The sequence below is a fragment of the Pseudorasbora parva genome, chromosome 5, assembly GCF_024679245.1.
Source record: "Pseudorasbora parva isolate DD20220531a chromosome 5, ASM2467924v1, whole genome shotgun sequence".
Taxonomy (NCBI): domain Eukaryota; kingdom Metazoa; phylum Chordata; class Actinopteri; order Cypriniformes; family Gobionidae; genus Pseudorasbora; species Pseudorasbora parva.
In genome coordinates, this window is record NC_090176.1 from 41,939,588 (window position 1) to 41,965,961 (window position 26,374).

General features: G+C 38.7%; 1 protein-coding gene across 3 annotated transcripts in view; it reads right to left on the reverse strand.

The window, feature by feature from the left end:
• Positions 1–20,889, reverse strand: part of obsl1b (obscurin like cytoskeletal adaptor 1b) — a 39,096-nt gene extending 18,207 nt beyond the window's left edge. Inside the window, exons 1-22 of one of the 3 annotated variants that reach the window (XM_067444384.1) lie at positions 20,615–20,889; positions 16,769–17,887; positions 15,249–15,518; positions 14,003–14,263; positions 13,590–13,895; positions 13,246–13,512; positions 12,879–13,154; positions 12,423–12,698; positions 11,979–12,254; positions 11,395–11,670; positions 10,816–11,091; positions 10,279–10,593; positions 10,109–10,183; positions 6,456–6,731; positions 5,928–6,194; positions 5,339–5,614; positions 3,717–3,992; positions 3,361–3,633; positions 2,375–2,650; positions 2,010–2,285; positions 1,649–1,924; positions 879–1,154 (exon numbers count right to left, since the gene is read on the reverse strand). In XM_067444384.1, coding sequence (XP_067300485.1) covers positions 879–1,154; positions 1,649–1,924; positions 2,010–2,285; positions 2,375–2,650; positions 3,361–3,633; positions 3,717–3,992; positions 5,339–5,614; positions 5,928–6,194; positions 6,456–6,731; positions 10,109–10,183; positions 10,279–10,593; positions 10,816–11,091; positions 11,395–11,670; positions 11,979–12,254; positions 12,423–12,698; positions 12,879–13,154; positions 13,246–13,512; positions 13,590–13,895; positions 14,003–14,263; positions 15,249–15,518; positions 16,769–17,783 — 6,361 coding nt within the window. In that variant the 5' untranslated portion in view covers positions 17,784–17,887; positions 20,615–20,889. The remainder of the gene's footprint in view (positions 1–878; positions 1,155–1,648; positions 1,925–2,009; positions 2,286–2,374; positions 2,651–3,360; positions 3,634–3,716; positions 3,993–5,338; positions 5,615–5,927; positions 6,195–6,455; positions 6,732–10,108; positions 10,184–10,278; positions 10,594–10,815; positions 11,092–11,394; positions 11,671–11,978; positions 12,255–12,422; positions 12,699–12,878; positions 13,155–13,245; positions 13,513–13,589; positions 13,896–14,002; positions 14,264–15,248; positions 15,519–16,768; positions 17,888–20,614) is intronic. The other 2 variants (XM_067444385.1, XM_067444386.1) reach the window with 2 other exon arrangements.
• Positions 20,890–26,374: the final 5,485 nt, after the last annotated feature.

Consider the following 26,374-nt stretch of genomic DNA (forward strand, 5'->3'; position numbering starts at 1 on the left):
TTTTACACTAGGGCTGCCCCCCACTAAAGATTGTTCTACTCTGGTCGTTCATTTAAGCCGTTAGTTGACTAATCACACGTTTAGTGTTTTCTGAGTCGGTGTCCGCTACAAAGATGAATTTAGTGATTCTAACTCATCATCTCCACAGTAATACGCCTATAGAAAAAAATTTACAAGAAAGAGAGTATTTGTTTTAGATTCTAAGACTCAGGCTTTCTATATATTTCTCATGTCTTTGAGGCAAGTAGCCTATTCGCTGAGTTTTGGTTAATTTATGTGCAATTAAGGGAAACAGAGGTGTCAGAAAGCACCATCCTCTTTGTTTTCTTTGTTTTACAAAAGCACATAAAGTATTGCTAGTACTTACATGTTTAAATGATTAGCCATATTTGAGGTTGATGGATGATACTCTAGCGTTTGGATTTCCTGCCAGACATACTGTAAATACCACAAGGATCCACCATTAACTATCTGTCCCTCACGGACTGCATGAGTTTGCCACTTTCTAAACTGAATTACTAATAAAATCTTGGTTGATTAAGCCTTAACGTTTAGGCCGGCGACACACTGCAAGCGTGGCATTTCTGTTGCGTGGTGGCTGTGGCATTCTCTGTCTTTGCACACGGCTCAAGCCGCGCCTGAGGCACCAGTGTAACGCAGGTAGTGTGCAAGCTCCAAACTGTTAACATGGGAGCCGAAATAAAAACGGACCTGCCACGTAGCCGAGACTCTCATGGCACGCTTACAGTGTGTCGCTGACCTTAGTGAACTATTAGGGGGCAACCATATTTTAAAAACAATGTTTTAGTTGATGCATATGAAATTGCTTTTTCTTGCATTTTCATTTTCTGCATTTTCTTTGCTACTGGTAAATGTACCTTGAACTGTTAGCCTAGTTATCATTTTGTCGTCAATGGCATCACAGAGATACTCTCCAGAGTCAGATGTCTGAAGTCCTGATATCACAAGCTTCCTCATTGTGTCTTTGCTTTCAATGTGTGTGCGTGAATCTTCTTGTAGTAAACATCCATTGCAGTACCACTGGACTATAGCATTTGCTCGTGATACCTCACATTCCAGGATAAGCTCATCTCCTGCCATTAAAATGTGTTGTTCTGGCTTCTCTGAATTTCCAACAATAGACACTGGGGCCTCTGCGCAAAAAGAAGTAGTTAAAAAAATGGATACGATTTTTAGGAGTACAAAAGCTTGTTGCTGGGGGAGTACCCTCAAAAGATACAGCTTTTATATACCTATTGGAATACTTCACTCTATTAAGGGGTTGGAGGGACTCTGGAAGCCATCAAAGGCAGGCGGGAGTTGATACTAGTGTGTCACGTGAACCGAAGCTCTCTGACTCTTCCATTCAGACCAGGGCTTATTGATTCATGTCTCTCTGCTTTTATTGTTATTTTTGTTATTATGCAACGATTATGATTATTTTGACTATTTTAATTTGTTTTATTTGTAAATCACTTTAAATTATCAATGTGTATGAAATGTGCTATATAAATGAACTTGTCTTGCCTATTAGTATGTAGATAAGGTACAAAAGTGTATTTTTGAAGATACTGCCCCAATGACAAGCTTTTGTATTCCTAACACATTTTGCATTTTTTTGTGTACATTGCCTTTTAACAAGTAGTACCTTGTACAGTAACCGTGAAGACAACTTTGTCATCTTGTGCATCACAAATGTACTCCCCTGAGTCCCTCATCTCAGCACTCAGGACAATCAAAGATCTGAATGTCCCTTCCTCTTCACAGATGAAATGGTCCTTTCCCTCAATCTTCTCATTGTCTTTAAGCCAACTGACCACCCCGTTAGCTCTTGAGATCTCACATTTTAACACAATCGCATCAGATACTACAAATTGGCGTTTCGTTTCTATGTCAGCTTTCCGCAGAATTGTCAGTGGTGGATCTGGAAGGACGAGTGTAGAATTTTAGTTGGTTGCAGTGATAGATTCAACAGTTTAAAAAAAAATCTCATTACCCCTGAAATGTACCTTTGATTTTCACTAGGAAATCCATTACATCATCTCTGGCATCACAGACATATTGCCCTGCATCATCAAAAGCTGCACAGTGAATAGTTAACTGTCGACTTGTGCCATCCTCTGTTATAGTAATGTTACTGTTCTCCTCAATCTCGTCTCCATCCTTCTTCCAGCTAACTTCAGCATTTGGTCGAGACACTTCACACTCAAGGACCACAATGTCTCCAACAAGTTTCTCTACTGCATAGGTCATTTTCCTTGGCCGAATAAATCGAACTGGTGGCTCTGCACAAAGAAATTAAGCCATTATAGACACTGAGAACTAAAAGTTATCTCAAATTACGAATGACTAAATCATGGGGTCTTTGGCATACCTGCAATATTTACAAAGAAGGTTACTGAGTCATCAGCGGTGTCACAGACATATTCTGCAGAGTCTTTGACGGTAGGTTTTGGGATAATAAGCCTCCTATAGACACCATCAACCTCCAGAATTAGGCTGTCACTCTCCTCCACTTCAAGACCATCTCGATACCAACGTACTGTGGCATTGGGTCTAGAAATTTCACAGCTCAAGACCATCCTCTCAGAAGTCTGTTGGCAAAGTTCCATTTGGGACTGGCTTGGAGAAACTATGCGCACCGGTGGTTCTTTAAGGGAAAACGCCATAAAAGTTAACAATTGACTTTATATTCTTAAAAGGTAGTTCACCCAAATATTAAAATTCTGTCATTAATCACTTACCCTCATGTCATTTGACACCTGTAAGACCTTTGTTCATCTTCGGAACACGAGCTATTTTTGATGAAATCCGATGGCTTAGAAAGGCCTCTATTGGCAGCAATGACATTTCCTCTCTCAAGACTCATAAAAGAAGACCATTAAAAAGTCCATTTCACGACAGTGGTTCTACAATATTTGTACTCTTTTTTTTGCACACAAAAACTTCTTGTTGCTTCAAAAAATTATTGTAGAACCACTGTAGTGACGTAATGGACTTTTTAATGAAGTCTTTAGTGCCTTTTATGGGTCTTGAGAAAGGAGATGTCATTGCTGCCAATGGTGGCCTTTTTGAGCCATCGGATTTCAACAAAAATAGCTTAATTTGTGTTCCGAAGACGAACAGAGGTCTTACAGGTGTTGAACGATATGAGGGTAAGTAATTAATGACAGAATTTTCATTTTTGGGCAAACTAACCCTTTAATGCATGTTCCTGATCTTATTTCACACAATTCATGCAAGTCACTAGTGAATAAGTAGTCTTATTCAATTGAATAACTTTCTGATTATTTTCCTTCCGGCTGACATCACAAATCCCTTTTATGTTGTACATGCTATATTTAAACCTGAATTTGATACCTTTTATGTTTAGATTGAAGAATATTGAATCATCAGCTGTGTCACAGACATATTCTCCAGAGTCCTCAACGCCACTGCGCAGAATTTTTAGCCGTCTATATGGACCCTCTGTCTTTAGCTTTATGTTTTCACTCTCTTGTAGTTTCTGTCCGTCCTTGAACCATGTCACTTTTCCATTTGGTCGTGAAAGTTCACAGCTGAGGACAATTTCTTCAGGAACATGGCGATCAAGGTGGACATCTTCCTTTGGATATACAATCATCACTGGAGGTTCTGTAAAGCAAAGAAAATAGCCTTGCAAATGTAATTTTATCAGAATTTTACTTGTTGGTAGAAACATAGATGCATTTACTCACCTCTTACATTAACTTTAAATATTAAGGCACTATCTCCAGCACGACAGGTGTATGTTCCAGAATCTGATAGCTGAGCTGATAGGATGATCAGCCTTCGTAAACTGTTTTCTGTCTCTATGAGGACATTGTCACTAGACTTTAATTCTACTCCATCCTTGTACCATTGTGCAGTAGCATCTGACCTGGACACTTGACAGCAAAGAAGTAGATTGTCTTGTTCCACAATATTTCTGTGCAGATCGTCTTCTGGTATGTAGGCAAATGTCACAGGAGGTGCTGCAATAAGAAGGAAGTTGACATTATTGTTTTGTTATGCTGCTTTTACTTAGTCACACAATAATGACATGTCAAACATGCAATTCAAGCATTGATGATGATTGCTTGGCCAGCCCTGTAGAACTCTTTCTCCACTCTAAAAGCCAGATGAAATACAAAGAAAAAGAGAATATAGTTAATGAAAGCTTTGTGAGAATGAAGTGCTGTTAAGCACAGATAGTAATGGTTACAAGGCATGCTTGACCAGCAAAAATGTTTTTATTATTATTTGTTTTTAAGTAAAGAGAACCAAGATGCTGGTTAAATAGCATCTAAGGATGGCAGTAGTTGGTAGAAAAATTGCAAACAAACTTGTGAAGCTTCAAAATATTCCTGCATTAGGGAAATGGTTAAGGAGCCCATATAAGCAGCAGAATGATCTGTTGAAAGGTAGAGAAGAATGCTTTCACCCAATGGAAACTGAATTCTACAAAGTTGATGTATTTGTTAGTTATATAACAGAATACTTTGGATATGGATAAAGGATATGTCACCTTTAACATCCACAAAAAATTCGCTGATATCATCAGCAGTATTACAACTGTAAAACCCAGAGTGGGATACATTTGCTGATTGGATAACCAGTGTCCTCATGGTGTGTTGTGATTTGATGTAAACCCCAGATTGAGGTAGGAGCTGTAATCCATCCTTGTACCATTGGACCAGGGCTGTAGGATCAGATATCTCACATTGGAGAATGATTGGCCAGCCTGCTTCAACGGACTTGTTCTTCTCAATCTCAGGAACAGCTGAGAACATCACTGGTGGAGCTAAGAGGATTTTTGTTCAGTCAAAATGCATGGAATTACCCCCCCAAAAAAGCCTTTTTAAGTTATATATCCAGGTAATCGATGAGAAATAATGAAATGAAGTAATGAAAAATATTAAAACTTACATATGGCTAATGGATGAGACACTTTGCTGAGGCTGTGTGTATATTATATATGAGTTGATCTCTCATGCTATTTGCTACTGTAGTTCTGAAGCATATTCTTCTGAACATATAACTTAATGAGCAGGTCTAAATCAGGTGACATCACCTATACAATATAGTGATATTGTATAGCAGTAAGCGTTTTGAAAGCGTTCCTTTACAATCCTTATTTATTGTTTGTCAGCAAAAGGGGTGAGAAGATTATAGTACTGTTTAACAAAAATGTAGTGTTTAACAAAATGGGGCATTGATTATTTGGTTATTAATGTTTTCTTTGTTAAAATCTGATAAGGGCAAACAGCATTTAGTGGATGAAGCGTTATTTGACACATTGTTAGTGGTTTTGAGAAAAAGTATATAGACTCAAAATCACCTGCAACATCCACCTTGAATGCTATCCGATCATCCACAGCCTCACAGCTGTACACGCCTGAGTGTTTGAGCTCAGCGGAATGGATGATCATTGTCTTCATAGTGCCCTCTGATTGAATATCAAGTCCACTTTCTTGTTGGAGTTCGACTCCATCTTTGAGCCAGGAAACTTGGGCAGTAGGGTCTGAGATTTCACACTGAAGTATAATGGGACAGCCTGCTTCAATAAACTTGTTCCTTGCAATTTCTGGGAGTGCTGAGAACCTAACAGGATGAGCTATAGACATTTGGAAAATGTAAATAAAATTGTAGATTATTGACAAATCAATTTGTGAAAAAAGTACAAATCTGTTGAAAAACATTTAAGCAGTCTTAACCTGCAGATGGGTTAGTAACAGGATTTGTCCAGTTATCAAGAAGTGAGAGAAGCAGGGTTTAAATAGATGGTAAAAGATGTTATAGGTGATGACATTTTTTCAGATAGCAAGTTATTAGAAATGTAAGGAATATATAGAGTATATAGGGCCATGAAAGAATACAAAGCATATAATTTTAATAGTTAATTTATGTGGTAGTGTTGTGAAAATCACCTTGAACGTCCACCTTGAATGATAGGGTATCACCTGGAACATGACAGGTGTAGTTTCCAGTATCAGACAGTTTTGCTGATTGAACAGTAAGTTTCCTCATATTTCCATCTGTTTGGAAAGGGTTTGGGGCCAGCTCTCTACCATCTTTACACCAGAGCACCTGAGCGGTTGCGTCTGGTAGCTCAGATTTCAGAGCAATTGGTGAGTCTACTTTGGTGGACTTGTTCTTCTCCACTTCTGAAATTGGGATTAACTTCAGTGATGGAGCTACAAAGTTGTGAATGGCATAGAGAAAGAACTGCATGATTTACTGGAAAATGACTGGCCATTATGTTGTTTTTCTTCTATTTATAAATGCGTGTGGTTGAGTGATTAGTTAATATGTCAAGCTGCTTTTGAGGGTTAAAGGCCAAACTATTTCCCTTCTGCTTCTGAATAACCACTTTCTATGGTTTAATTCAGAAGATTGCTTGACTTGATTAACACACATCTCATGTGGTGTCTTCATGATAGAAAGCATCAAATCACCTTTGATTTCCACATGGAATGTGATGGCATCATTATTTGTCTGGCAGCTGTATGTCCCGCTGTGACAGAATTCAGCAGTTTGCACAGAGAGTGTTCTCATTGCTCCCTCTTTCGCAGTGACAATACCATCTTGAGGAAGCACCTCATTCCCATCTTTGTACCACCAAACTTGCGCATCAGGGTCTGAGACTTCGCATTGCAGATTAAAGGATCTTCCTGACTCAATGCATTTGGTCCGTTGAGCCTCATGGACACTGGACAACATCACTGGAGGAGCTACAGACAATTTTGTACAGACACATTTACTTTTATATTTTGTCTTTGTATAAAACATACATTTAAATTTATAGTTTTTCTCAATTTGATTCTTAAGAATGAGCCAAACTATTTGACAATCATTCAGCCTGTTTGGCATGAACATGACTTCAAGAATATGCTGAAGATTAACTGTAATGATCAATAAAATGAAAATACAACACAGAAAACAGACATACTCAAACTTCAGAATATAAGATGAAAGATTAGTAGCGCAAGAGTAAAGGACAACATGGAAAGTTACAGATATTTAACAATGAAGACAAAACATGAAAAACAAACAAAAGACAAACAATCTTAAAACAAATTTAGTTTTGTTACCTATATACGAATCAGGCCTTTTCCTTTGTACATTTGTTAGTGATGGTACTGTAATTTCCTCAGTATACCATAAAATGCTTGTTATATATTATTATTAGTAATATATCAACAGGATAATTTTCAAATAGATATCTGAAGGAGACAATTACTGTATAAAAGGGAAATGTCAATGGGAAAACTATCTTGGATAGAAAGTCATTTCTTTACTGATGTTCAGTAGCGGTGCAACATCTTACAACAACCTATTAGTCTGGCATGTATTTGAACAAAAGATTCTACAAAGTTAGTGACAGTTGCATGATTGAAGTGGTTAGTTTGGTAATCGGATGGATTGAGCTGGCGTAGATGACTGATGAATCACCTGGTAGGTCCACTGCCAACTGGACGGTGACATCATTTGTCTCACAAGCATGTTCACCGGAGTGAGACGGCTCAGATGTTTTGACAATAAGAGTTTCCTCAGATTGGGTGATAACATCACATTGTTGGAGGTCCTCACCTTCCTTGTACCAGCACATCTCTGCCATTGTGCTTGATTCCACAGGTCGTGACAAAATAGCAATGCCTGTTTCATCATTTGACTCGCTCCTTTCAGTCTCACGAATAGCTGAAGTTTGCAAAGATGTAGCTAAGGGGGTTTAATTTAATATGTTTTAATGTAAGCAGATAGTTTAAACTAAACAGGTCATATTAAAAATAAATGTTTTTCTCATTGACATGTAACATGCATGACAGAGAAAAATATATATATTTTGCTTCATAGCCACAAGAAAAATAAGAGGGTATACTACATTAAAGTTTTTACGAGTATCAATTACTACTTCGATATGGTAAAAAAAAAAAAAAAGATCTATTGTTAGATTTTTTTTATTTTTTTTATGCTTGAATGACTGGAACTAATTATGTAGCAGTGTGACTAGTTTAAAATCACCTTTGACATCCACCTTAAATATTATGTCATCATCCTTTGATTGACCCAAGTCAGTGGCTGGAGCAATCAGTCTTCGTACACCTTCCTCCATTTCAAGAACATGTCCATTTTCAGAGTAAAATTGTATTCCTTCATGAACTGGAGTATCACCTTCAATAGGTCTGACAACTTCAGTGTCAAGTAGTTGCGTAAATGATTCTTCTTTATTACCAGGTTCTTCAGTTTTGAGGGGACAAAGCAATGTTTTATGAGTTATCTATCAAGAGTATAAGTGAATAAATTTGGATCGATTTGGGCACAGAACATTTAAGCAAAAAGCCAGACAAAGTTAGTTGCTTTTGTTGATTAATGCTGTGTTAAACATAGCTTTAAATCACCTTTCAGTTCCTCTCGATAAACAAATTCATCCTTGGTGTGAACATGTGCTTCTTGTAGACACATATTTGATGACTGGATGAGCTCTTTCTGTTTTGTAGGTTTATTGAATATCACCGTTGCTTCATTCTGTTGGCAGGATATATTTTTTTCTTGAGTTGCATAGTCAGAGCTCTCAGTTAGCAGTACACTGGAACAGTCTGCATCAATGGGCAAGCTCTCATCCATTCCACAAATTGGCGAGCAATTTGTCCACGAAGCTAGGGATATTTCAAGTTATATGAAAAAAGACATGTATTACAATTATGACACATTACATTGAATACTTTAAGTTAACTAAGCTAAAATGGCTTACTATAGGTTTGTATCTTAGTGTTTTTTATTACCTATATCAAAATGTTGTTCTTTCTACTAGAAGTTAGATTTGAGATGATACAATAGCATTTTTTTTAGTGAGATGATCTTTGTTAGATAAATAACAACATTTGGTGATGAATTTTACTAGTGAATAATGAAATGCAGCTACATTATAGAACAGTGCTGTTTTTTTGTTTTGTTTTTAAATTCAGTAAATGGATCCAAAAAGACGAATGACGTTAATTGGTTGTTAGGTGGTAAATGCCAATGGCATATATTTTGCTCTCATCATTATTTGCAGAATGATGGAGCTAACTATTTAAATCACCTTCAACATCCACCTTAAAAGCTAAGACATCTTGATCCATGTCACTCTCATGTGTTGTAATATGATTTGAGCCTTCATCTTCGGAAATTGAAGTACTGGTCTGGTTCATTGGTTGCAATTGTGGTTGCAACTGTTGTAGCTGAGGTTGCAGTTGTGGTTGTAGCCCTGGTTGTATCCGTGGTTGTAGCATTGGTTGTAACTGTGGTTTTAGAATTGGTTGCAGCATTGCTTTTAACTGTGGTTGTAGCATTGGTTGTGGCTCTGGTTCCTCTTCAGTCAGTCTGAAAGTTGCTGGAATGGACACTTTGGTCCCTTCTCCAGATTTTTCCGCTGTGAGTTTGTTCTCTTTTTCAGATTTGATCTCAGCCTCACTTCCTGATCTTCTCAGGAACTCTTCTATAGTTGAATGGTTTACACAAGGAAAAGTTGAAGTACTTTTCTGTCTTCGTAATCAGAAAAGCTTTTAAAGATGCAGTTTTATTGATTGGTTAATTTTTAAGATTATTTCAAGATTGTAAAAATGTAAGAGAGATGACCGTATCACATAGCGGTCTAAAAACAATTCAAACACATTGGTTATAACACATATTAAAAACAAAACATGATTACACAAGAAGTCAGATCACCAACTTGCATTCACTCATCCATTCATTCATTCTGTATTCTGGTTCTCTATAATACAGTCAACACAATACTGATGATGATTCAGAATGGAGCATGAACAAGATGACTCAAGCAAATGATGATGGTGTACAGTATACGTTTAAATGAAATGTGCTTCAATGAAGAATGAAGATTTGTAAGTCTATAGAATGAGTGTTAGTTTGGAAGAAGGGTTTGCAGACCAACTTTGATGTTGGATAAAGACATGATAGCATGGATTAGTTTTAGGAGCTATTTTGGGTAGGTAACCAAGATGCAGGGGACCAGCATCTCCAGGAAGAGCCATTGGATAGTTAAAACCGCCCTTGTTAGTGGCACAGAGGTGCTGGGTTAAGTGCTTGGGTTGAGGTAGCATTATATCACCTTTTATATCCACAGTGCACTGGGCAGAGTCAGCATAGTTCTCACCACTGAACACCTCATAGTGAGACAGTTCTGCTGTTAGGAAAGCCACAAAGAAAACAATAACTGACTTGCTTCAGTCATGTCAATGTTCCTAATTCAGAATGGCGTACAAATAAGTGGCAAACCACCTTGGTCCATTTCAAACTGGATGGGATCATCTGGTGTCTTTGGGCTGTTTACTTCACAAAGAGAAGCCTCAGGTGAGTGGATGATTAAAGTTCCTCTGGATGCATCTGAGTGATTTTCAGGATCAAATTCAGATTTAGATTCAAGTTCCAATTCAGCTGCAGGTTCAGACTGAGGAAGCACAACCTCCTCATCTTTGGTCTGGCTGACATATGGAGTGGGATCTGAGATCTCATAATGCTGTGCAGGAGGCTTCATTTCTTCACTCCATTTGGTCATCTCAACTTCAGGATCAGCCAAAAATGTTGGTGATGGCACTACGGATGACCATTGACAGAGGAATGCTTTATTCAGTGTAAGTGACTAGTTTTCAAAACGCAGAAAGACAGAACCAATTATGGCCACTGAAGCCAAGGGCATAAACAAGTAACATAGTCAGAATACATTTAAAGAGAATAGAAAAGCTACGTAAAGCACACAATTGTTAGTTGTCACACAAAAAACATTAAGAAGATTAGAAGCAAATATTTGAAAATCACCTTGGTCTTGTACATTAAACTGGATGACATCACCCGTTCTCACACAGTCGTACCATCCAGAGTTAGAAGGCTCTGCTTTCTTGACAGCTAACGTTCTCCTGGTACTCTCCAATTTGATATGAGGCTGACTTTTTGAGACGAGCTCTACACCATCCTTGTAACAACACACCTTGGCATTTGGATCTGAGATCTCACCGTGCATATCAGTAGAGTAGTCTGCTTCAACCATCTGGTTCTTCACAGTGTCTGGCAATGTTGAGAACATCACCGATGGGTCTAAAGGTGATCCGTTGCATTGTTAAAGAATATACAGAATTAATATCCTTCATTAAAAAGTTATCTAGACTGCCTAATCTGTGATTTCTCAGACCATCTGCCAAGAAGCAAGTTCAATAAAGAAATGCAAAACGTAATATCTGTATCACATCACTGCCCATAAATTGGATGCATGGTGAGAGGCATGTCCATAACAGCAATGCTAAGGAGACGCAGACAACAAAAAAGCTTGAATGTTAGTGTGCATCTAGTTTTGCAAATGTGTTACTGGATGTATAATTTTCTCAAAAAATCACTATTCACCTTTGATATCCACAGTGAACTGGACAGAGTCGTCAGATGTTTCACAGCTGTACAATCCAGAATGACTTGGCTCAGCTGGATTGACTACCAGTGTTCTTGCATCTCCCTCTGACTGAATATCCAAACCATTCTCTGGCTGGAGCTGTGTATTGTTGTGGAACCAACGGACATGGACTGTAGGATCTGAGACCTTACAGCGGAGTTCAAAGTGGCCACCAGCTTCAGCGCATATATTCTTCTCAGCTTCAGGAACAGCTGAGAATCTCACTGCTGCAGCTACAGATGATGGTTCAGAATCATCAAGAATTACAAGAAATGACCCAGATTAAAGGACATACTGCTTTAAGATAACATGTAATTTATCAACTGAATATACAAGAACATAATGACTGAAAAGATAATCCAAAAGTATAAAACTTAAGCAAAAAAAAAATTGAGACAGAGGTATTGTACAACATAAAGTCTTTGAAACATTACTAAAGAATGTGACATAAGCACAACACAGAAAGCAGTGATTGTAAGTGGCATAATTGCAAGAAGACATGCTGTTAATTTGTAAGTCAGGAATAAAGATGGCAAATCACCTCTTATCTCCACATGAAACTTGATGACATCATCCTTTGTTGAGCAGCTGTACACACCGGCATGAGATGGGCGTGCTGACTGAATACTGAGTGTTCTCATGCAGTCGTCTGATTTGATGTCTACTCCAGATTTTACAAGGAGCTGATCCCCATCTTTGTACCACTGGACCTGTGCAGTAGAGTCTGAAATCTCGCACTGCAGAATAATGGGGCAGCCTGGTTCAATGCACTGTCTCCTCTTAACCTCTGGGACAGCTGAGAACCTCACAGGTGGGGCTATGGATATTTTAGAGTGTTTTAAGTCCCATTTCATGATTTGAATAGTCATTTTTTTACATTTAAATTGAAATTAATTTGGACATCTGTACAGTCTTAATCAACATTGCCATTGTCTTGCCATTTGTTAGTTGTCTGGCAAAATGAAAATGTAAAAATATAAATCACCTTTAACATCCACATTGAAGTGGACTGCATCACCCCTTGTCTTGCAGCTATACACCCCTGAGTGGTAAAATTCAGCTGATTGGACAAAGAGTTCCCTCTTAATGCCCTCGGATTTGAAGTCTAGTCCACTTTGTGGCAGAAGTTTTGCACCATCTTTGTACCAGGAGACATGGGCCAGTGGATCTGAGAGCTCACATTTCAGTGCTATCGCTGAGCCTGCTTCAATGGATTTGTTCCTCTCACCCTCCGGAGGAACTGAGAACCTCACTGGTGGAGCTATATGTGTTTTCATTCAGCAGTATTTAGTAAACTTTAGAGACTTGCAAGTGCAAGATTTTTTTATTGGACATATTCATTTGATTTTGAGTCATAGGAATGACAATTTAAGACATGTCAACATTATGAAGCTGGTTAACAACTTTGAAGTAAGGAGAAATAAGAACAAAAATGACTCACCCTCAACCTCCACATTAAACCTGATGACGTCATCAATAGCGTCGCAGCTGTACACTCCTGAGTGGGAGAAATCCGCTGATTGGATGACGATCCTCCTCATTGTACCTTCTGATTGGATATGCAGACCTTCTATTGATTGAAGTTCAACACCATTCTTATACCAACGGACTGGAGCCTCAGGGTCTGACAGCTCACAGTAAAGTACTATAGGGTTGCCAACCTCCACAAATTTGTTTCGATCCATTTCAGAAAGTGGAGTGAATTTTACCAGTGGAGCTGATTAAGAGGAAAAGCCAGTGCAACACAACAACTGTTAATATCCTCATGAATATATATCAATCCAAAGAAATCAAAGTTAAATATTCACCTTGTATATACAAAGCAGCAGAATCTCGAATTCCGTAGGCAATGAAGGTGATCTCTGCTCCATTGTCTGTGTCTCGTACCCCACGAATACGTAGGGATTGGTGTGTACGTGAACGCCTAATGGAAAAACGTTCATCGTCTTGAAGCTGATTTCCATTTAGAAACCAAGTGCCTATAACTGACGCAGAGAGCTCAATGGTAAAGCAGGCATCCTGGCCCTCTGGTACTAAAGCATCTTGTAAAGGTGCTTGGATTCTGGCAACTGGAACTAGAAATTTTAGGAATTAGGTTTGTTAGTGCTTTTATTTTTATGCATACAATGGACTGCCTTATAAAGGAGCTTACCAAGATGAACTGCTCGAGGGAACTCTACATTTCCACTCCTTCCATATTTGTTGACACTGCATATCCGAAATCTGTAGTCTGCCTCGCATGGAACACTGTCCCCAAGAATCTCCACTGAGGTTGCAGAGTCTGTGGTCAAGCATTGCAGCCATTCTTGTGAGCCAACCTCTTGTCTCTCAATTATATACCCTGAAGGTGGATTCTTTCTTGAGTCTTGTGCAGGAAACCAGGAAAGAAGAGCTGCATTTGCCCGTTCTGTGTTTATCTGTACCCCGATAGGAGAGCTTGGTGGACAGTGCCTTGCCGCTGAAATTAGTAGAAAAGAAGAAGAGGTTACTTTAAAGTGAAAACATTTGGACATTCTGTAATATAAGTGTTTACATATTAATAATTCTGAACAAGAGTTGTCATACCTTTCACCCGTAACTGAGATGAAGTTTTTGATCTACCCACATAGAACATGACCAAACCAGAGTCTTGTGGCGTGGTGTTTACAAAGACCAAAATGTGTGTCCTTCCAAAAGATTTGAGAATGGTCTGATGGGTCTCCCTTAGCTCTGTTCCATCTTTGTACCAATGAATGTCCATTTCCTCCTCCTCCACCTCCACACAGAAAGCTGCATTTTCCCCCTCTAGAACATCAACTTTTCGTGGCAGCTTTCTTACTATAGTGCCTACAAGAGAGTACGTTTACATTTGATTGAAGTCTCTTAAGTTGTACAACTGCAAATGCTAATCGGCTTAATTTGTTTTCCCAGATAGATGATGGCAAATACACTATATTGCCAAAATGTTTTGGGAAACCTACATGCATATGCACTTTAATGACATCCCATTCTTAATGTAGGGGTTTAAATGAAGTTGGCCCACCCCTTGCTGCTATAATATTTTCAACTCTTCTGGGAAGGCTTTCCACAAGGTTTAGGAGTGTTTTTATGGGAATTTTTGACCATTATTCCTTAAGCGCATTTGTGAGGACAAACTTTCCACTTGGCACAATACTGTCAGGCAAGTCCCATTCTCCTGGCAACCACCAAACCCAGACTCGGCCATCAGATTGCCAGAAGTGTGATTCGTCACTCCAGAGAGCACATCTCCACTGCTCTAGAGTCACGTTGTGCTTTACACCACTGCACTTGCATTGCACTTGATGATGTAAAGCTTGGATACAGCTGCTCTGCCATGGAAACTGCCATGGCTCTCTATGCACTGTTCTTGAGCCAATCTGCAGGCCACACAAAGTTTGTAGGTCTGTAGCCACTGACTCTGAAAAAGTTGGCGACTTCTGCGCACTGTGCACCTCAGGTCAGATTTTACGTGGCTTGCCATTTAGTGTCTGAGTTGCTATTGGTCCCAATTGCTACCACTTTATTATAATACCACTAACAGTTGACCAGTTAACCATGCAATATTTATTAGTGAGGAAATTTCACAAATGTACTTATTGCACAGGTGGCAACCTATCATGGTACCATGCTTGAATTCACTGAGCTCCTGAGAGTGACCCATTCTTTTACAATTGTTTCTAAAAGCATGCCAAGTTGCTCGATTTTATATACATGTGGCCATGGAAGTGATTGAAATATCAGAATTCAATGATTTGGAGGGGTGTCCCAATACTTTTGGCAATATAGTGTAAATATGATTTTTTTGTTTTACCTTTGACTGCTACCTCTGCAATGCTTCTACCCCCATCAGCCATCTCGCATAAATAAATCCCATCGTCATCAACTCCAATATCACGAATGGTCAGACGGCGCTTTGTCCCCCACTCTTCCATCCCATATTTGGCTCCAGGCTGTAGTCGTCTGTCTTCTAAGTACCATGTGATTGGAACAGAGTCCTCAGGAACTTCACACTCAAGAACAGCCAAGTCTCTCTCCCATACTTGCAAGTCATTTAGTGGTTGCTTAAATCGAACAGGTGGCTCTGTTACAAACGGAAAGGACCCAAAAAGAATAGATCTGCATTATCTCAGAGATACATGATGCATTTACAAATTATCAAATACCGACCCCACTGACAATGACCAGCAAATGTTGTGTTTTGGATACTGATGTGCTGGTGTCCCCATCATGCTTTTTAACATGCTTAGACAGCAAGACTACCTTGATAAAACAACTTCACCAGACAAACCATGCTGGTCAAAAAGCATTTTTTGCTGGTGAAATGCATGACTATGCTGGATAATCTTTGAGAACAACACTAGCCTCGATCAGCATGGATTTTCATGCATGAAAATGTAAAGTAGTCTAGTTGCTTAATAGTGGCTTTAAAGTAATCTGTAATCAGAAATTGTTACTTTTTTAATTAATATATTACATTTTGGAAACCAATGTTTGCACTGTACTGCATTTTGTCTAATTTTCCAGTTTTTAAATATCTAAAAATTCTTGATGCAACCACTCTTAAGATATTTAGACTAGTTTTCAGATAAATGTAATCTGTAAAATGAGGGTATTTTGTGTAGTTCAATGATATACGTAAATAAAAAATCTGCCAGTGCAGTTAAGCTTATATTCAATATAACATTTATGAAAATGTATGCTTTATAAAAGTCTTTGGAAAAGTCTAACTAAATAAAATAAAAATAAATAACACGATTTATACTGGAAACACATGGAATATTACTTTAAGATTTGAAACTATATCCCTGATATTATTAATGTTTTTTTTTTCATCCTGTTTCGTGGTTGCATTAGTAGTCATACCTTTATTTTAGCCTTGATGAGCTTTATGGTGTTGTCTTATACAATATGGTCATGCAAAGCAATCAGTTTTGACTGTTTGATGGTCCATGTGAGAAATATGAGCTTGCCTCCAGAGATTTCTATCACCTCAGGCCTTTCAAAGCTGAAGTGACTTTGCAGATATAGGACTGGCTGGAATCTATTTCATGCTAATGAGTTTGGCCTGGTCAGGTAATTTTAAAGCTCCCATGATGCATTTCCTACAACTGAATCATCATAAAATGTACTGTTGATTAGGGAACCAAATACTCAACACAACAGATGGCAACTGTCTCCTTAATTGTGCAGGCCATATAAAGAGTGTGTCAAACTAATATATACTGTATAATGTTAAATATATAGTAAAAATTATGGTATGGTAAAACCATACAATCGTATTGGATTCGTGTTGTACTGCATCTATCATATTTCAAATGAGATAACTCTTACCTTTGACGATAAGGTGTACAGCACTCAGGGTTTGCCCTGCAGTGTTTGAAGCAGAACAGACATAAACTCCATTGTCCTGTTGTTTGCAGTAAAGAACTTTAAGTGTGAAGTAACCCTCTCTGTCTTCATACAAGAGATACCGTCTCCCAGACAAGATAAGTCTCCCATCTTTCCTCCATAATATTTCTGGTTTTGGCTTCCCGGTTACATAGCAACGAAACTTTGCATGTTTCCCTTCTGTCACTGCAAACATTTTCACTTTGGCTGAGTTTGGTAGTGGGTCATCTTTCAGCCTTGTTGCAACTTGCCTACCACTTCTCTGTTTTCCCTGATGTGCTTTCCAGTGGCCATTAGTGTATCCGTTACGGTTCCCTTCATCTTCGTGTCCTGGTCCGGCATCCACCAATAGCACAGCCCCAGCCAGACTCTCTCCAAATTCATTCCTAGCCTTACATGTGTACACCCCTCCATCTGGTGCTCTGGTCTTGAAAATTTTTAGCTGGAACCACCCTCCGTCCTGATAGCTGATGGTGAAATGTGTGCTCTCGAAAATCTCATTCAACTTCTTGCCATCCTTCTCCCACATGACTTCTGGTCTAGGGTTTCCCCACAGCTTACAGGAAAACATTGCATCCTCTCCTCGTCCAACCCTAGTTGAGAGGGGCTTGATGAGGAAGCGTGGCTTGTTTTCCTCCCGAAATTCCATCTCCTGTGCTTCACCTTCTACTTTCAAAGTGGCTGCTGCGTAAGTCTCTCCAATGGAGTTCTTGGCCTTACAGATGTATTGTCCACTGTCCTCCATTGTCACAGAAGTTATAATAAGGTTGTAGACATTGCCATCCTCAAACACCCGGTATCTGCCCTCTGGGTGAATCTTCTCATTGTTTCTCTCCCATATAACTGCTGGTCTGGGATCCCCACCAATCTGGCATTTCAGGACTGCATCTGTGCCACTCTGTACGACCACAGGACGAGGGTAGGCCAGGAACCGTGGGGCTCCACCAAACACATCCATCCCTGCTCACTTGCCAACCTCCACTCAGATTGACAGGCTACAGGCATTCAGTCTCTTTATTACTCTGAATTTTTTTGTTGTCCAGTTGTTTATCAAGTAAGACTCTAAATCATAAAAAAAAACATTTAATATATTATTTGAAAATAACCAGCTGTTTCAAACATTATAATACTACATGCATTACCAGGGTAATGGACCATTTAAAATCTAATATAGAAATAGAAAATCAAAATCTTTTAATTTCCAGTTCAAATCCTTCATTTGAATTGAGGTAGCAAACAGTACTGAATTTGAATATAAAGAAGAGCATTTTGTAACTTGTTTGATAGTTTTGAGATTTTTTTAAAGGTCTTAAAGAATTAGCTCACTTTAAAATGAAAATTACCCCGTGATTTACTCACCCTCAAGCCATCCTAACGGTGTAAATGGCATTCTTCTCTCTAATAAACACAATCAGAATTATATTTAATAAAATCCTGATGCTTCCACACTTCATAATGGCAGTGAAGGGGACCCACGAGTTTAAAGCTCAAAAAAGCTAATCTATCCATCATAAAAAATATCCATATTTAAAACCTTATAAAATAAAATATTTAGCTTCTGCCAGACCACATTCCATATTACGAAAAAAGGGTACCGGTAACTGTGTTTTGAACTGCAAGAGGTGTTACACTTTCTTCATAAGTTGAATATGGAAGGTGGTCTGGCAGAGGCTAAATATTTTACTTTGTAAAGTTTTAAATATGGATATTTTTCTAATAAAAACCCATGAATTCATTTCAGAAGGCCTTTATTAACCCTCAGAGCCGTGTGGAGTATGTTTAGGATGGACGGATGCACTTTATTGAGCTTCAAACTCATCGGCCCCCTTCACTGCCATTATAAAGCTTAGAATTCTGATTGTGTTCCTCAGAAAGAAGGAAGTCATATACAGTTAGAATGGCTTGATGGTAAGTAAATCATGGGCTAATTTTAATTTTAAAGTGAAAAAATCCTTTAAATCTTAACATTTATAGGCCTTGGAGATGGTCAGATAAAGTCAATTCTTCACGTTTGAATTCCACTAAACCTTGGTAAACAGTCTTATCAAATAACAAGTCTAGAGGCCACCAATATCTAAATACAGTAGTCAAACAGGAAATCATTTAACGTAAGTCATTTTATGTTACTTTGTTTATTGCATAATACTGCCTTCAACTGCACCTGGGAAGCCTTGTATCTAACAAATTAAAATGTACACATTACTTGTCTAAATCAAACTGCATTAGCTTTACTAAATGTTAAGCTCTGTTGTTTATAACAAATTCATTTGAAAGCTCTGATTTACTTCTTTTTGCCAACATGGAAACACCTCTTCCAATGTCACAACTCACTACAGGTAAATATAATTAGTTTGATATGATATAAATTGCATTATTATTAATTTTTTTTAAGCAGAATTATAATTGACACTGGATCTGACAATCATTTACAAAAGAGATATATCTGTGTTGGATCAACTTTTCAAAAATGTACACCTAACTTGACCTGTCATAGCAATAATTTTGTGTTAATTGTACTTCTCTTATATTTTCTCAGATAAACTTTTTTAACTTCATTGCTTTAGCTATTTTTCAAATCTTCAACAATCTGCTAAAGTATACCGACTGAGTTAGGGTGTTGGCATGTGCGCTAGTGGGATTCGATAGTGTGGGCTCTCCCCAGAGTGAAAGGATACTATTACACCAGAGTACTTAATGCCCAGAACTTTCTTAGAAATTATGCCTTGTGAGAGATGAGCTCTAGAGGTGAACCATCTTTTATCCCTATTGCAATAGCGACCACAACACATAACTAACACAGCTGGTGCTGTATTTCAATGGGAAAGTGCTTTATATAGTCTGCCCTAAATAAAGACCTGTAAGGGGGCATGTGTCAGGTATCACAAAGCGCACCACAGAACACGCGTGCACATACAACACAGGTCTCACACACTCACACAGGACACACCCCATAGGGACCTCTCAGTCAAAATATGCTATGCCTCTCACACCCCTTTAAGCAAATGCAGTGACGAATTTAGCTGTTAAATGTCATTGTCAAAATTAGTTTGTTTGTCATTCGTTTCAGGAAAAAAACACTTGCTATGTAGTATTAAGTGATATCTTCCTCTGTTGCATATGAAGTAATCCAGATCACCGCTTAATATTCCCTCATTTGATTCGTTTTTAATGTGTGGCTTCTCAATTTCAATCACACTGCAAGTTTGGCTTATGTGGAGTACAGGGGGATGTTTATTAGTCAGGACAGGTTTATCTGTTTTCGGATGGCACAACACATGAATCGCTAGTCTTGGGAATCTATGACGCACAGCTAACTTAAGGAAAATGATCTGGGTATAAGTATCCTCCTCAGTACCTTAAACGTCTGCTAGATATTCATCACACTACGCATAGAGGTTTGCTATGCTACAAACAAGACAACAAACAAGATATATGCAACACAAACTACGTTATAAGAATCTCCCTATGATTGAAGAGCTTTAGACACCAATTCTGTGTATTGACTGCATACTGTATATTGTCTTAAGAAAACAGGTGTTCAGAAGTTCCTCAATGTAATCAACATGGAGGAACACATAACAAAAAGAAAGTAAAAGCAAATTCTCTTAATGAATCTCCAACTGGTATTTGGTTTAAACTGGTAACTGGTAAAGATTTAAATGTATAACATCAACAATATTTTCCCTTAGGACTTTAAAAGGAGATTAACCTCCTGGCTGTGCTCCTAATTTAATAAGACTGACCTTTGACCTCAGGGAAACTGCACTTTGTAACATTAACATATCCTACCTCTCTCCAGTCCTCAGAGACAACTGTCAATATACATTCCGCTGCAAACAGCTTCTCCTGCTTCACTGGCCCTCACTTCCAGCTGTAGTTTTTTTTCCTTTTTTTTAACAGAATAATCCTTTTCCACTTCGGTAAGTTTGTTGCGGTATATTCTCCTCATTAACATCTAGTCAGTGTCACCTGCCCATTTTGCACCCTTTTAAGATGGTTTTAGCCTTATCAGACAGCTTTCCTTTGAACGCTTCACCAGTCCCACAATCTCTGTGGCGTTTAGTCCTGAGACACCCCTAGTGTTATTGTTCGTAGAAGACTGTTAAATGCTTTTGCAGCTGCTGCTGTCCCCTAAAAATACTGGCAGCCTTGATGACAGCAGTGAAGATAAGTCAGGCTCTCCATTCACTTGCTCGCAGTGGCTAAAGATAGGTTGGATTGCTCGTCCTGGCAGATTGCTTGACTTGAGACCTTGCAATAAAATCTAAGGAGAAGGACAGCAGCCTTCTGGCCTCCTGAAAAATTTCAGCATTTAGGTTCAGAACCTTTTGTTTATGGCAGCGGTGCCAGCATAGTCATCTGACTGCATTCAGACGCTGCGGAGGATTCCTGGTAATGGTCTTAATTTTATGGGATCTGTCATCAGCCTTAGTAGATGTGTAGCCCTACAAATGATTTAGATAAGTATACCGTTCACACATACTCTGTTTCTCTGTTTAAAAACAACGACAACAACATTTGATGTAAATGGCATTGTGACTGCCGTCAATTGGAGTAATCTTGACACAGCTGATGGTGTTATTTTGAAATGCATTATGGATTTCATTGTCAGAGAAGGTACAGCAAAGTGTCCTTAAATAAGCCACACAACTGTGGAAAATATCTAAAAACGAAGCATTCAGAGAAAAGATCCAGGGGGTGCTGTGTGCATGTGTGATAAGGCTTATGAATGTGTGAGGGTGAACACAGAGAGCAGTGACCCCTCAGCTGTTTAGAGGCTCACGTCTCATAGGCTCAACGCCGCCTCCTCTGATTTCAGCCATTGGAAGTAATCTGATCTTACCCTGAACCCTGAAACCAGCATCCTGGCAGTGAAACGGTTTGTACAAGCCACTTTGTGAAAACCTGCAGGGATTAGCGGTCCTCTTTTTGAAACTTCTAAACTCCCCCAGCTGCTAAAGAAGATATTAGCAAGTGCATCGTTTCTTTGTGTGTTGCAACCTGTTGCAAAAGGAAAAATTGTAAAAACAACATTGAGAGTCTGTTAATAGCTATGCTTTGCTGATAAAGACCCAGTAAAGTCACAAGACGAGACTATTTGTCTTCTGCATTTTTTATCAACTGGAAGTTTGTATACTAGATATTAAGGTCCAATCCCATTTCTACCCCTTCCCTTTCCCATTCCCATACCCCTTCCCTTTGCGCATTCACGTGAAGGGGTAGGGGTGTCTCGATTTCTCTTTTGGCTGGAGTGGTAGGAGTAAGGGGAAGGACCAGATAGCCCCTCAAGCAAAGATTTTTCAGGGGGCACACTTCAAACAAAAGAGGTATGAGGAAGTACTCTGCATACACCGACTACCGTGTTGCTAGAATGCGTGTAGGGATGTTGCCACTTGGTATTCAATCACTTGTGTGTTGCCTGGCTGCCAGTTTCTCCATAGCTTGCAAAACACTCTGAGTGATGTGAATACATTAATAATACAGTTAAATGAAATATCTGTTCATGCTTCATACTGCAGTCTATATTTGCATCACATGTTGTCTGTATCTAAATCTTGCGTTACTAAGGCAACAACTAACTTATTTGTATTACATTGCAAAGAGCTCTGTTATCGCAGCACCACATTAGAAAGTTAAACCTTATCTGTAACTGCTGGCTTGAATCACCATAGACTGGAACGGTTAACAAACAAAGAGAAAGTTTGGCCCGATGGAAAAGCTCCTCCACCAGTCTCGTATGTTCTGTATTATTCAGTATCGTTTAGGAAACGCAAAGGCTTTTCAAACTAAAAAAGAGCACTTTTCTTAAGTACAAAAAAACATTGGGTTATCTACATACTCGCGCCTGATTTCCGTTAGATATGTGCACTTAATTGCTGTTCATGCTGGTTAAATGTTACAGGGCACTAATAAAAGAAATGGTATGATTACGTATGATGATGTGTAATGTAGTGGTGTCCCATTTCTTAGGGGAATATTTTCACACTTACGCCTTGCCACTCTGTTTCAAGGGGAAAGTGTAGGGGTAGGCGAAGGGGTATAAAATAGAATTGGGATTTGGCCTAATGTGATTTGTAGGTATTAGGAGGAAAGAGTAAGACATTACTGAGTCATGAATATATCATTACTGAGTCATGAATATATGTGGTCTGTTTACTTGGAAGAAAAAGTTGATATGTGCAATCAATTTTTGGGATTGACAACCTCATTTACTTACAGCCACAGCAACCGTGACTAAGACATATAAAAAATGGCATTGTATATATGAAACTGAAAAGTCTTACCACTTTTGATACAAGTGGCCAATTGCGTTCATCCATCAAATCTTCATTAAATGACTGTAGCTCTTATATGTGTGTGGAGAGCAGTGCATTTTAGATGTGTGTAAAACACAAAACTGATGCTCCGGTGGAGAACAGTGACTGTTATCTAAAATCTTCAGTTACCGAAAGCTAAACCACAAATAAAACCCTGCAACACAGTAGAAACCTGCAGCCACACTCTTTGCAATGTATGAAATGAACTAGTTGTCCTGTCCGGTTCCGTTCACATAGCACAGGTTTTCTGAGAATGCAGTTGTGCTGTAACCTGCACTACGTGAATGGAACCGCACTGGACAGCTATTGTCTGTTACATCATACAGTGCAAGAGCAGGGCCGTACCCACCATTGAGGTCCCCGAGGTCCGGACCTCGGTAATTCTCCGAAGTGTACATAATAGAAGTTGCAAAATAATAATTAAGGCGGCGTGTACAAACAGGTGTTCTCGCCTCGCCTGGCGTATGTTTTCAATTGTTTCCAATGGATGCGCCGCACTTTTCAATAGCGCCAACAGCTGGCAGGTTTTGTCCATTTTTACGCATTGAGCGTCCACAGTTCAACTTTGGGTGAACATCAATGTCCAATCACAGTGGAGGAGAGGCAGGACAAATGCCACAACCGGCACTTCGAATAACGACCGCAAGAGTGCTTAATAATCAGGGATGCAAACTAATAACGTTTTCTTTACCTGGTTTTCTTGGAAGCCTTCGGTAAATTTACATTTACAACTTTGTTTTTACCGATTCAGACGAAAATGAAAAGACTGCTTCAAACAAAGCTCAGCTTTGAAAAGAGAAAATATACAGAGCAAGAGAAGGAGACTGGGGAAAAAAGAAAGAGAGAAGATGATGGTGATGAGACAGAAAGAGGAGGTAGCCCACTGTGCTCAGAATAGAAAAAGCATTAGCCTACAGTATATTCCTAATTGCTACACATAATGTGATTCTTGTCTGTGAAATCCAGGCTAAACTCTCATCATCTAATATTGAGATTAGGAGCATCACATTTTGATTACACTCATTGGTTATATTTTCACATTGATTTCTATCTTTGACATGATCTTACTCATTCAACATTAAATATATCAAGGTTATATGTTCAAATAATGTTCTTTACATAATGTAAATCACAAAAATTTACTTTAGCTAGGTTTTCAAAGACAGAGTCACACATATGTCGTCTTTGGCTCAATTTAACAACGAAAAAGATTTTCTGATTTTCTAATTTGGAGTCAATTTTTTTTGCAACATTTAACCAGATTCTCATTTATAAAAATCTGTTGTCTTCTTAAAATAATTTATACTGCACACTGACATGGTTTTAAAGCTACAGTTAGCTGATTCTTTGATTTTCTTTTGTCTTAAAATGCATGTAAAGGAGTGAAATGTTTTTTTTTCAAACCCTCCAAAATTCATATTTGGACCTCGGTATTTAGAAAATCCAGGGTACGGCCCTGTGCAAGAGAGACGCTCTGTTGAGGGGTTTTGTGTGTGCACAACTCAAACGCAGTGTCAGGATGTGAGTACAACATTTTAAGGGTCCAGCAAGCACATTCACATTGAAGCTTCTTTTGGTTAATGAAGTTTTGCTGGATTAATTTTTGGCTCAATTGGACTCGTTGTCATGTCAAACTTTTCAGTTTTATGGATGTCGCGTCTTTGATATTACTTTAGTTACTGGTAAGAGAATACAGTACAGACAAGGCTGTGTGAACGGAACATTTCAAGACTCACACCTGTAAGTTAGTGTGGTTGTCTTGTCAATCCCAAAAATGGTCAGTGTGAACGTATAGCCTATAAAACCTGGAACTTGTAGAAACATTTTTCTTTCTCTTTAATTTACAACATGTCAAATAAGTTTTCCTGAGTTTGCGATCAATTACATAGGCTATATGAAATATGTATCAGAACGTTTTAGAATGAGTTTGAACTTTTAGAGTTGCAATATGATAAATGATTTGTTATTTATGGTTCTCTGAGGAGCACTAAATGGCTCGCTCCTTCCCTCTGCTGGCAGGATTACAGCTGTCATTATCCAGTTATCTTATTTTATGTAATTTTAACAATTTTGTCTGAAAACCTTTCGCTCTACCTCATGATTCCTTCACCAAAACAATAAAATATGAATCTGTCTATGATGTTTCTTCCCTATATAATAATCATAGAAATTTGTTTGCTGGTTATCAAAATAAGAAATTGTCACAGAGTTCTTGTCTGAGTAGAGGTAGTCTATCTTAGGAAAGTGTCATCACTACTTTATATCGTCTTTCTTCTGACTGGCTCAGACATGTTGTAAGATCTTGGCTGCATGCCTGCTATAACTATCCAAATGTATTTCTAGCCATTTGTTTACAAAGGTGGCCACTGGTCTGACAAATTATATCTCCTTTTCTTAGAAAACATTAGTTTATCTGTAACCAAGCATATGATAGACAGAGGCACAGAGATGAAGATATGTCAAAAAGTGTAAAAGGCATCTACTCACTGTTTTAAATGGTTTAATGTTTATGCTATTTTATAGGGTCTTCATTTTGTTTTGGAGGTCTCCTACAACATGTTTACATGCATCAAAGTAAAAAAAAAAAAAACACTTTAAAGGGGGGGTGAAATGCTGTTTCAAGCATACTGAGCTTTTTACACTGTTAAAGACTTGGATTCCCATCCTAAACAGACAAAGTTTCAAAAACTAATGTTGGACGTTTGATAGAGTATTTCTGTGTCAAAAATACTCCTTTCGGTTTCACCCCCCCTTTAAAGGTCCCGTTCTTCGCGTGTTTTCAAAGCTTTGATTATGCTTACAGTGTGCAATATAACATGAGTTCATGTTTCGTGTGTAAAAAAACAGTATTTTTCACACAATTGACTTATCTGTATACAACGCTGTTTTCTCTGTCCTAAAAACGGCCTGATTATTTCCTTGTTCTATGAAGTCCCTCCTTCAGAAACACGTAACGAGTTCTGATTGGGCCAGCGCTTCCCGTGTTGTGATTGGACAGCAGCTAAGCGCACTTTGCCGGGAAAGGTCCCGCCTCTTACCATAACGGGGAGATGCAAGCGCTGAATGTGCGCTCTTCTCCACGTGGGAGAGAAACAAGACCACGCCCCCTATTTTGCGTGTTCTTGTGGGTGGAGGGTTAGTCAACAAACGGTTCTAGTGACGTCATTACATCCCTGCACTTCCTGCTGTAGTCCAAACCGGCCGTTCGCTGTAGGCTTTAAAAGGGAACTTC